Consider the following 12,250-nt stretch of genomic DNA (forward strand, 5'->3'; position numbering starts at 1 on the left):
GTTAAATTTCATAAACTGTTGGATTTCTGTTCTGATCTCTTCGATGACCCATTGGTGATTCAACAATGTGTTGTTCAGTCTCCATAAGTTACAGGGTTTTCCTTGGTGGAGATGTGTGTTCAGTTCCAATTTGATGCCTTTGTGGTCTGAGAGTGTGCATGGAATAATTTCAGTGTTTCTGAATCTGTCCAAGTTTGTTTTATGGCCTAAGATGTGATCTATTTTGGAAAATGTTCCATGTGCTGCTGAGAAAAACGTATATTGTGTTGTTGCTGGGTGGAATATTCTGCAGATGTCTGTTAGATCTAGTTGGTCTATATAGTTGTTCAGTTCTAAGGTTTCTCTGTTGAGTTTTTGCCTTGTTGATCTGTCCATAGGTGAGAGTGGTGTGTTAAAGTCACCGACAATCACTGTATTTGGATCTATGTATGGTTTCAGTGTAAGTAAAGTTTGCTTGATGAAGTTTGGAGCTCCGGGATTGGGTGTGTAAATATTTAGGATCGTTATGTCTTCCCGGAGGAAAGATCCCTTTAGTAGTATGTAGTAACCTTCTTTGTCTTTTTTTTTCTAATTTTAGTTTGAAGTCTATTTTATCTGATATGAGGATGGCAACTCCAGCCTGTTTATGGGGGCCGTTAGCTTGATAGAGTTTATTCCAACCTCTCACTTTCAAAAGATGATTTTTTTTTGGGTAAGATGTGTCTCTTGAAGACAGCAGAACGATGGCTCTTGCTTTTTGATCCAACTAGACAGCCTATGCCGTTTAATTGGAGTTATTTAAGTCCATTGATATTGAGAGTTAGGATTGAGAGATATTTATTCGGTCCTACCATTTTTAAAAGCTTTTATTTGGGCCTGTGTCTTGACAGTTCCTGTGGTCCTTAGATGGTATGCTGTTTAGGTGCCATTTCTTTCCCTATATTGCATTTATTTTGGTTTTCTATGTATAGAACATCTTTGAGAATTCTCTGTAGTGTTGGTTTTGTTGCGACATATTGTTGCAGCTTTCCCCTGGAATGGAATGTTTTTATTGTTCCCTCAGTTATGAATGAGAGCTTAGCTGGGTGTAGGATTCTTGGTTGGTAGTTATTTGACTTAAGGGCATGACATATATGCTTCCAGTCACTTCTTGCTTGCATGGTCTCTGCTGAGAAATCTGGGGTTATTCTGATTGGTTTTCCTTTATAGGTTACTGAACCCTTTTCCCTGGCTGCCTTTAGGATCCTTTTTTTGGTTTCTATTTGATCCAGTTCGGATTACCATGTGGCGGTGGGATGTTCTTTTCTGGTCAGGTCTGTTTGGGGTTCTAAAAGCTTCTTGTATCTGGATGGGCCTGCCCTTCTGGATGTTTGGGAAATTCTCTGAGATGATTCCCTGAAGTATATTTCCAATACCATTGACCTCTTTCTCCAATACCAATTAGCCTTAAATTAGGCTTCCTAATTGTATCTTGGACCTCCTGAAGCGCTCTCTCATTTTTCCTAGATTTGGATTGACTCATTTTCTGTTCTTTCTCTAGAATAACTAAATTATCTTCAGCCCCGGAAATTCTCTCCTCTGCATTGTCTAACCTGCTATCAAAGCTATCTACTTTATTTTTCATCTCCTTTGCTTCTAGTTGCTCATTTTTGATGCCTTGCATCTCTTCTTTTAGATCATGTATGGATTTCTTTAGCTCCTTGATTTCCATTTGAGTGGTTAACTCAGTAGCTTTACTTTCTTTGAACATTTGCTGGAGTTCAGTCACCGTTTTATTTGTGGATTCTATGACTTCATCCATCTTTCTTTGAAAAACCTTTATTATGGCCTCCTTTATGGCTTCTTCTTTTTCACTTATCACCTTGCTTATGGTTTCCTCTTGTGCAGCTATGGCTTCCTCCCTTATCTCTTTCTTTACATTTTCACATTTTTCATTAATGATGTTTATCAATTGCATTTGTATAGCACTTGGAAGACTCTCCTCTAGGTTTGCCAGTGACTGTTCCATTGTCTGTTTACATTGGGTGGGGGATGTTGTTTCTTGATTGGACATTTTTCTTGAGTTTCTTGTTCTGCCCATTTGAAAATGGGAGCAAGATTAATACTAAACACGATTATAGTTTTTCAGATATAACCAACCTAGACCTCTGTAGCTGGAAGACTCTAGATGTTGACAAGTTTTGATTGGTGTTATCCGTCTGCGGGTGCTCCACGGTGGTGGGGAGTCTTTCACTCCCCTCGGGTCTCCGCCGCCGCCTGTGTTCCACGTCTGGGTTCCGCTGCTTCCGCCGTTCGCTGGCCCGGTTCTGTGCTGGTTTCTGCAGCCGTTGGGCTCCCAGCCCTGCGCCCTCCACTGCCACCGCTTTTCGTGGATTAGATCCGGCGCCCGCCACAGCTTTCCCAGCGTGGAGCCGGCACCCGCTCAAGCCTCTTTTCGTGGCTTGGACCGGTACCAGCTGCCACTTTTCGCGGCTTTCCGCGGCTTTCGTGGCTTGGATCCGGCGGGGAGAGGTGGGTGAGGGGTCTTCGCGTTCCGAATTCTTTGAGAAAGTTGGATGTGAGCTTTATCTGGATTTCTTTTCCTGTTTGAGTCCTCCTCCGTTGCTTTTTGAGTTTGTTGTTGTGGATTTCTTTAGGTAGTTGGCTCGTGGGACTCCCTGGTTCTCTCTTTTTGTCAGAGAGGGCTAGGCTGCGTCCCTATTGTCTCGACGCCATCTTCCTTCCTCGCTTTTCTTGTTTTTCCAGATGTGACTGGGGTTTCTCCTGGTGTCCTCTTGGTTTAGATAAGCTGTCTGCTTCCTCCTCCATCTTTATTTGTATTTGTGTGTGTGTGTGTGTGTGTGTGTGTGTGTGTGTGTGTGTGTGTGTGTGTGTGTTGAAAGCAGTGCTTCTTCATCACCATGGCATTGTTTGGTTGTTTTGTTTTGTTTTCTCGTTTGCAATTTTGGTTACCTGTACTGGTAATGTTCTCTCCCTTTCTCTCCCTCTCTTTCTCTTTCCCTCTATTTCTCACTCGCACCCTCTCTCTGTGTCTCTTGTGCACAGTATGTGCTTTTCCTCACTTTTACTTTTTCTTCTTTTTCTTTCTTTCTCTCTCTCTCTCTCTCACTTCCTTGCTTCCATGCTTCCATTCTCTTGAATTACTAAGGCTTTAACTCAGGACTTAGGCTCTGTCTCTGACCGTTTCTTGCTTAAGGCTAGCACTCTACCACTTGAGCCATGGTTCCACTTACAGCTTTTTGGGTAGTTGGTTGGAAATGAGTTTCCAATTAACTTTGCTACCTGGGCTGGCTTCAAATTGTGATCCTCATATCTTAGCCTCCTGTAGCTAGGATTGCAGGTGTGAGCCTGTGGCACCCAGCGGGTGCTATTTGTAACCTTCCAGCTGTACCCTGAACCTCAACAGACTATTCTGAAGCCAAAGAGTTATTTTCCTTGTTTTTTGAAATTTTAATTGTTGAGCAGGCCATGGAGGCTAGCTACTCAGGAGGCTGAGAACTGAGGATTGCAGTTCAAAGCCATCCTGGGCACTAAAGACTGATTTTGTTTTTACTTGTAAACTAAAGTTTTATTTCTATACATGTTCAAAATATTACTCCCCAAATGTTCACAGAATACATTGTGTTTAGTCATTTATATAAAAACGGAACATGATGGATTCGATAAATGTATCATTTCATTTTTCTTTGTAAAAATTGATTATTTGTGAAAACTATATCAAGGGCCCTCCTTCCCCGGCAACCAGTGGCTGTTTAGATGACTTAGAGTTAGGGCCACCTCCCGCAGTCTCTGTCCTATCTGGCCTGAGGTTGAAGTCCAGTCATCACCCGTTAGGTGCAGGCCTAAAAGATTGCCATGGTGGCTAACAAGTCTTTAAAGAACCATTATCGCCAGCACATCATTTTCCTCAGCCTGGAGAAGAAAGGAGAGGATCGGGATTGCTCATTGCCCTGGCCCGAAAGCTCTTCAGGGGGCTGGGTATCAGGCATCAGCATCACAGTGGGCTCTGGGGTGGAGGCCTTTCGGGGACAAGGCCCCCCTGCCTCTACCTGGGCAGGCTGCACACTGTCTTTGAGTTGGGCATCTGCAAAGATTTTCTGCTCCTTGCTGTCTTCAATGTTTGAGGGGCTTGGCAGGTGTGAAGTGACCTCAGCAGCAGGGGTCTCAGGGTCTACAGGCATCTGGCCCTGGCACTGTGTGCCTTCACCCACAAGGAGCACCAGAAGTTCCTGCAGCTCCTCCTTCTTCTGCATCTTCTCCTGGGAGAGTTCCATGACACACTCATCTTTCTCCTTATAGAGTTGGTCCAGGACTTCCATCTGTTCTTTGTACAGCATTATGGAGTCGTCGAGGGTGCTGATGTGTTTGGACAGCTGGGCACACCGGTGCTGGAGGTCCCCTGCTGGACTCTGGTGCTCCACTTTATCAGGCAGGGGCTGGAGGAAGCACATTCTCATCTTCTTAGACACCCGCGTGTCCTGCTTCCTGTCCCCTGAGGGACCATGGTTCCTGCTCTTGGGAAACAGGGCCTGCTGCTCCAGCTTGGTCTGGCACTGGGCTGCCAAGTTGGCCAGGCACTGGCAGTGGGCCTGCTGCTCCTGCAGCTGTTGGCTGAGTTTCACTTTTGTCACCTCAGCAACTGCTTTTGCTTTCGGGTAAAAGGCCTTCATGACTTGTGGGATGTCCACAGCCTCTGGGATGGTCACGGCGGCTGGAGTTGCCTCCTCAGCCCTTGCTTCTTCCTTGTCCCCTTCTTGACCTTCCTGGAAAGCCAGGAAGCTCAGCTGGGCCTGGAGTTGCTCCTTCTCTTGTGTAGTGGCTTCCAGGCACTGGAGAGTGTCCTGCAACTCTTGGGTCAGGGTCAGGTCCTGCTGCTGCTGCTGCTGCTCCAGCAGCTGGGTGTGCCTCAGCAGGTGCTGTTGCAGCTCCTCCTTCTCTGCACTCAGCTGCTGAATGGAGGCCATGTTCTCTTCACAGGTGGTTTTGAGTTCCTGCAGCTGGGCCAGGTACTGAGCATTGAGCTCCTGAAGACTCTGGGCTGTTTGAAAACTTCCTTCAGCCACCTCTTTCCATTCTCCTAATTCCATCTCTCGCTGCTCCAGCTTCTCCAGAAGGTGTTCATTCTCCTTTTGCTCTGAGGTCAGGAGGCTGGTGAGCTGGTCCTTCTCAGTGGTCAGCCTGAGGAAAGCTTCCTGCAGCTGCTCCAGCTGCTCTTTCAGCTCTCTCATTTGCAGGTCTGTGCATTTCTGGGTCTCAAAGATGTTGGACTGAGCCTTGTCGCCCACTTTCTTCTGCAGTATCAGCAGCCGTTCCTGTCGCTCCAGGTTCTGGAGACTGAGGCTTTGGTTTTCCTGAACCTGGAATTGAAGTTGTTGCTCCAGGTTCTTTAAGTCAGCCTGAGATGGTCCTGCAGGGGGCTGTGCCTCTGCCAGCTTGTTCTCCATTTCTGCCAGCTTGTTCTCTAGATCCACCGTCTGCCACAGGTCTTCCTCGCGCTCGTCTGTGAGTTGGTTCATCTCCTGTGAGAGCCGCCGCACCTTCTCCGTCCACGTGGACCTCTCCACCCTCAGGTCCTCCGCAATCTTGTCCCTCTCCAACCTCAATGCACTCACCACACTTTGCACACTTTCTATTCTTCTTTTCAGCACTGCCCGCTCCTCTAGCACTCGTTGGAATTTTTCTATTTTCAATTTCATGTTGGACTTCTGGGTCCGGAGCACGTCCAGCTTCCCCTGTAAGTCTGCATTCAGCTCCTGCAGGTTGTCACAGCTTCTGCTCTTTTCCTCGAGCTGCAGCTTCACATCACCCAGGTCTTGGATGAGCTGTCTGTTCTTCTGCTCAATGTCCTTCTGCGTGGTGGTGAGGGCAGACAAGGCCATCTCTAGGTCTAAGCTGCGTTGCTGAGAAGCCTGCAGGCGGCTGGTCAGATCTTCATGCTCCACCTGACTTCGTTTGACTTCCTGTTCCATGTGGGCCAGGGCAGATTGTAAGTGGCCTTTTTCTGAAAGCAGCATCTGTGTGGCTACCTTGTGGTCTTCTAACTCTGCTTTCAGTGTTTCTTGCACCTGGGCCAGCTTCTCATTTTCTTCCTGCTGTTGTTCCTGCAGCTCTTTCTTTACCTGCTTTAGTTGGTGGATTTCACGGAAGAGCTGTTGATGTCGTAATTTGCTCCAGTCCAGGGCTAGCAGCAGGTATTGGTAGCCCCTCTCCAGATCTTTGTTGTTCTTGGGACCTGTGACACTCTTGACCCTGGCTGCTCCGACTGTGCCTGAAGGCAGGCGAGGCTCAGGGTCAGCTTGGTCTCTGGCTGCACCCTCACGTGAATTACAGACCCCAGTGGTGTTGGTCGTGGGCTTGCCTCCCCTTTTATTTTTCTTCCTTATCTTTTCAGATCCATGAAGATAGTTCTGCTGATGTTCCTGCAGTCGTTTCTTTCTTGGTTTTGATCGTTCAGACGTGCCAGCTCTGGGATGGGAAAGATGGACCGGCCACATTCCCAGGCTCTTCGAAATCTCCTGTACGTACCCAATCACTAATAAGTAAGCGAGTATCCGAGTCTATCGCCAAATCACCTGGATTCTCTCGATCACCACTCAGCCACCTCTCCCTTCAACAGTTGCTGGTAGTGGTATAAGTCAACAGACAGAATACCAGTATTGCTAGGCAGCGTGGAATGTGGGCGTGGCCCCAAATCTCCGATCCCATTGGTCAGCGAGAAACAGGAACTAATAGGGGGTGTGGCCAGAATCTTGTGATGCAGGCAGAATGGGTGGAGTCTGCTCCTGCAGTCCCAGCCCCATCCAACTCTGGTCTAGTTTGGGGAGAGTGTGGGACTTGCTATAGTTGGACAGGTGCAGTTTCTTTTTCAATTTTTTTTGCCAGTCCTGGATTTGAACTCAGGGCCTGATGTCTGACCTTGGACTTTCTCAAGGCTAGAGCTCTACCACTTGAGCCACAGCAACACTTCTAGCCTTTTCTATGTATGTGGTACCGAGGAATCAAACCCGGGTTGTCCGTGCATGCTAAGCAAGCACTATACCGTTAGGCCAAACTCCCAGTCCTTTCATTTATTTATTTATTTATTTTTCTTTTTCCATATTTTCTTATTGTAATTAGTAAAAGGGTTACATGATATTTGCCATATAGAAGGTGCATTAATTCACATACCTTGATACCCTTTCACATGCCTTGGTACTCATTTCCCTCCCCCCCCCCAAACCCTCCACTCATCTTGGTTTTCCCCCCTTCCCTATCAAATTTCAAATATCCAAATACAAATAAATTCAATATATCAGATAACAAAGTGAGATACTATACCAACATGAGATAACCAAGGGACAGCAAAGGAGATGAGAGACAACATAGTACATTAAGGACAACAATCATTCATTATATGGCTTTTGTTTCGATATCCTGGAGGTCCTTTCAATTAGCTTCACATTATATGGCCTTATGTATCAAGATTTTGCTCTATTGCAGATCTCTGCTAGTAGAGCCCAAGGTTTCTACTGATTATGACGAATGAGGGAAACCATTGAGCCTAAGTTCCTTTGAGTCTGGCTTACTTCACTTAATATGATTTTTTCTAAGTCTTTCCATTTCCTAACAAATGGGGCGATGTCATTCTTTCTGACAGCAGCATAGAATTCCATTGTGTACAAATACCACAACTTGTTGATCCACTCATCAACTGAGGGACATCTGGGTTGGTTCCATATCTTTGCTATGGTGAATAGTGCTGCAATGAACATTGTTGTGCTAGTGGATTTAGTATGTCCTTGTTTCTGGATGGTTGGGTAAATGCCAAGTAGTGGAATTGCTGGGTCATAGGGGAGTTCTGTGTTTAGCCTTTTGAGGCACTGCCACACTGCTTTCCACAGTGGTTGAACGAGTTTGCACTCCCACCAACAGTGTAGTAGTGATCCCTCCTGTCCACATCCCCTCCAGCATCTGTTGTTATTCGATTTCCTGATCCTGGCCATTCTAACTGGAGTGAGGTGGAATCTTAGAGTTGTTTTGATTTGCATTTCTTTTACGACCAGAGATGTTGAGCATTTCTTCATGTGTCCGTAGGCCTTTTTTGTTTCTTCTTCAGAGAAGACTCTCTTTAAGTCTTTGGCCCATTTTTTAATGGGATGGTTGTTACTTTGGAGGTTAGTTTTGGAGTGATTCAATTTTTTGAGTTGTTGATATATTTTAGATATGAGGCCTTTGTCCGTTGTTTGGTTGGTGAAGATCTTCTCCCACTCTGTAGGCTTCCTGATTAGTTAACTAGCTATGTCCTTTGCCTTACAAAAGCTCTGCAGTTTAATGCAGTCCCACTTATCCAGTCTTTCTCTGATTTGTTGTGATTCTTGGTCCTTATTAAGAAAGTTTCGACCTGTGCCGAGGAGGCATAGTGTATCTCCTATTCCTTCCTGTAAAGTTTTCAGTGTGTCAGGTTTTACCTCCAGGTCTTTGATCCATTTGGAGTTAATTCTAGTGCAGGGTGACAAAGAAGGATCCAACTTTAGTGTTCTGCAGGTGTTTAACCAGTTCTGCCAGCACAACTTGTTGAAGAGGCCGTCTTTCTTCCATTCTATTTTCTTGGCTCCCTTGTCAAAGATTAGGTGGCCATAGGTCTGTGGTTTAATATCTGGGTCCTCAGTTCTATTCCATTGGTCTTCAGGCCTGCTCTTGTGCCAGTACCAAGCTGTTTTATTAATTAAAGCTCTGTAATAGAGTCTAAAGTTTGGAATTGAAATTCCTCCAGCGCTGCTCTTTCTGCTAAGAAGTGTTTTTGCTATACGGGGTCTTTTATTATTCCATATGAAATTTTGGATTGCCTCTTCTATTTCTTTAAAGAATGACATTGGGATATTGATGGGTATTGCATTGAATTTGTAGATAGCTCTTGGCAAGATTGTCATTTTCACAATGTTGATTCTTCCAATCCAGGAGCATGGGAGGTTTTTCCATTTCCTTAGTTCTGCTTTAATTTCCTTTTTTAGGGTTTTAAAGTTTTCGTCAAAAAGGTCCTTTACATTCTTAGTTAAGCTAATTCCTAGGTACTTTATTTTCTTTGAGGCTATTGTGAAAGGACTTTCTTTCCTGATTATTGCCTCGTTCCTCTCACTGTTGGCGTAAAGGAAGGCAGTTGATTTTTGAGGGTTGATTTTATAGCCTGCTACTCTTCCAAAGCTTTGAATCAGCTCAAGGAGCTTGGGAGTAGAGTCTATACGATTCTGTAAATACAGAATCATGTCATCTGCAAAGAGGGATAGTTTTATTTCCTCTTTCCCTCCTTGGATCCCCTTTATGCTTGCTTCTTGCCTTATTGCACTGGCTAGGAATTCTAGTACTATGTTAAAGAGGAGTGGAGAGAGTGGGCATCCTTGTCTCGTTCCTGATTTTAGAGGGAATGGCTTTAGATTTTCACCATTAAGTGTAATACTAGCAGTAGGTTTCTCATACACAGCCTTTATTACATTGAGGAATGTTCCATGGATTCCTAGTTTCTCCAGAGCTTTTAACATAAAGGGGTGTTGGATCTTGTCAAATGCCTTTTCCGTGTCTATTGAGACAATCATGTGATTTTTGTCCTTGCTCCTGTTGATGTGTTGAATTATATTAATTGATTTGCGTATGTTGAACCAGCTTTGCCTCCCTGTGATGAATCCAGTTTGATCATAGTGTATAATTTTTTTGATGAGGTGTTGTAGACGGTTGGCCAGTATTTTGTTGAGAAGTTTTGCATCGATGTTCATCAAAGATATAGGTCTATAGTTCTCTTTCTTTGATGAATCTCTGTCTGGTTTGGGGATGAGGGTTATACTGGCTTCACAGAATGAGTTTGGTAAGGAACCTTCATTTTCAATTTCGTTGAAGAGCTTGAGGAGTATTGGTGTGAGCTCTGCTTTGAAGACCTTATAGAATTCAGCTGTGAATCCATCTAGCCCTGTGCTTTTCTTAGGTGGAAGTTCTCTAATTGCCATTTCTATTTCAGAGCTTGAAATAGGCCTGTTGAGTTGGCTTAGTTCTTCTTGGTTCAGTGTGGGTATGTTAATATTGGCTAGGAATTCATCCATTTCATCTAGATTCTCAAATTTGTTGGCATAAAGGTTTGAGAAGTATTCCCTCATGATATTCCGGATCTTGGATATTCAGGATCTGTCGTGATATTACCATTTCGATCTGCGATTTTGTTTATTTCGATATGCTGTCTTCTTTTTTTGGTAAGATTTGCTAAGGGCTTGTCAATTTTGTTAATTCTTTCAAAGAACCAACTCCTTGTTTTGTTGATTCTTTCTATAGTTTTTTTGGATTCCAAATCATTTAATTCTGCTTTGATTTTACTAATTTGCTTTCTTCTCCTGGGATTAGGGTGGTTTGTTGCTCTTTTTCCAGGATCTTAAGGTGAGACATTAACTTGTTGGTTTGCAATTTTTCCCACTTGTTGTTGTAGGCACTCAGCGCTATAAATTTTCCTCTGAGTACTGCCTTTGCTGTGTCCCAAAGGAGTTGGTATTTTGTGTGCTCCTTACTGTTAAATTTCATAAACTGTTGGATTTCTGTTCTGATCTCTTCGATGACCCATTGGTGATTCAACAATGTGTTGTTCAGTCTCCATAAGTTACAGGGTTTTCCTTGGTGGAGATGTGTGTTCAGTTCCAATTTGATGCCTTTGTGGTCTGAGAGTGTGCATGGAATAATTTCAGTGTTTCTGAATCTGTCCAAGTTTGTTTTATGGCCTAAGATGTGATCTATTTTGGAAAATGTTCCATGTGCTGCTGAGAAAAACGTATATTGTGTTGTTGCTGGGTGGAATATTCTGCAGATGTCTGTTAGATCTAGTTGGTCTATATAGTTGTTCAGTTCTAAGGTTTCTCTGTTGAGTTTTTGCCTTGTTGATCTGTCCATAGGTGAGAGTGGTGTGTTAAAGTCACCGACAATCACTGTATTTGGATCTATGTATGGTTTCAGTGTAAGTAAAGTTTGCTTGATGAAGTTTGGAGCTCCGGGATTGGGTGTGTAAATATTTAGGATCGTTATGTCTTCCCGGAGGAAAGATCCCTTTAGTAGTATGTAGTAACCTTCTTTGTCTTTTTTTTTCTAATTTTAGTTTGAAGTCTATTTTATCTGATATGAGGATGGCAACTCCAGCCTGTTTATGGGGGCCGTTAGCTTGATAGAGTTTATTCCAACCTCTCACTTTCAAAAGATGATTGTTTTTTTGGGTAAGATGTGTCTCTTGAAGACAGCAGAACGATGGCTCTTGCTTTTTGATCCAACTAGACAGCCTATGCCGTTTAATTGGAGTTATTTAAGTCCATTGATATTGAGAGTTAGGATTGAGAGATATTTATTCGGTCCTACCATTTTTAAAAGCTTTTATTTGGGCCTGTGTCTTGACAGTTCCTGTGGTCCTTAGATGGTATGCTGTTTAGGTGCCATTTCTTTCCCTATATTGCATTTATTTTGGTTTTCTATGTATAGAACATCTTTGAGAATTCTCTGTAGTGTTAGTTTTGTTGCGACATATTGTTGCAGCTTTCCCCTGGAATGGAATGTTTTTATTGTTCCCTCAGTTATGAATGAGAGCTTAGCTGGGTACAGGATTCTTGGTTGGTAGTTATTTGACTTAAGGGCATGACATATATGCTTCCAGTCACTTCTTGCTTGCATGGTCTCTGCTGAGAAATCTGGGGTTATTCTGATTGGTTTTCCTTTATAGGTTACTGAACCCTTTTCCCTGGCTGCCTTTAGGATCCTTTTTTTGGTTTCTATTTGATCCAGTTCGGATTACCATGTGGCGGTGGGATGTTCTTTTCTGGTCAGGTCTGTTTGGGGTTCTAAAAGCTTCTTGTATCTGGATGGGCCTGCCCTTCTGGATGTTTGGGAAATTCTCTGAGATGATTCCCTGAAGTATATTTCCAGTACCATTGACCTCTTTCTCCAATACCAATTAGCCTTAAATTAGGCTTCCTAATTGTATCTTGGACCTCCTGAAGCGCTCTCTCATTTTTCCTAGATTTGGATTGACTCATTTTCTGTTCTTTCTCTAGAATAACTAAATTATCTTCAGCCCCGGAAATTCTCTCCTCTGCATTGTTTAAACTGCTATCAAAGCTATCTACTTTATTTTTCATCTCGTTTGCTTCTAGTTGCTCATTTTTGATGCCTTGCATCTCTTCTTTTAGATCATGTATGGATTTCTTTAGCTCCTTGATTTCCATTTGAGTGGTTAACTCAGTAGCTTTACTTTCTTTGAACATTTGCTGGAGTTCAGTCA

The 12,250-nt window shown here is 43.7% G+C and overlaps 1 protein-coding gene across 5 annotated transcripts in view; it reads left to right on the top strand.

The window, feature by feature from the left end:
- LOC150054363 (uncharacterized) overlaps nt 1–12,250 on the top strand; it is a 715,379-nt gene that overhangs the window by 63,398 nt on the left and 639,731 nt on the right. For all 5 annotated transcript variants that reach the window (XM_090346707.1, XM_090346706.1, XM_090346705.1 and 2 more), the window contains one exon: nt 6,371–6,496. In XM_090346707.1, the coding sequence (XP_090202833.1) occupies nt 6,371–6,496 (126 nt within the window). The remainder of the gene's footprint in view (nt 1–6,370; nt 6,497–12,250) is intronic.

The sequence above is a fragment of the Megascapheus bottae genome, chromosome 15 (genome assembly GCF_031878675.1).
Source record: "Megascapheus bottae isolate mThoBot1 chromosome 15, mThoBot2.hap1, whole genome shotgun sequence".
Classification (NCBI taxonomy): domain Eukaryota; kingdom Metazoa; phylum Chordata; class Mammalia; order Rodentia; family Geomyidae; genus Megascapheus; species Megascapheus bottae.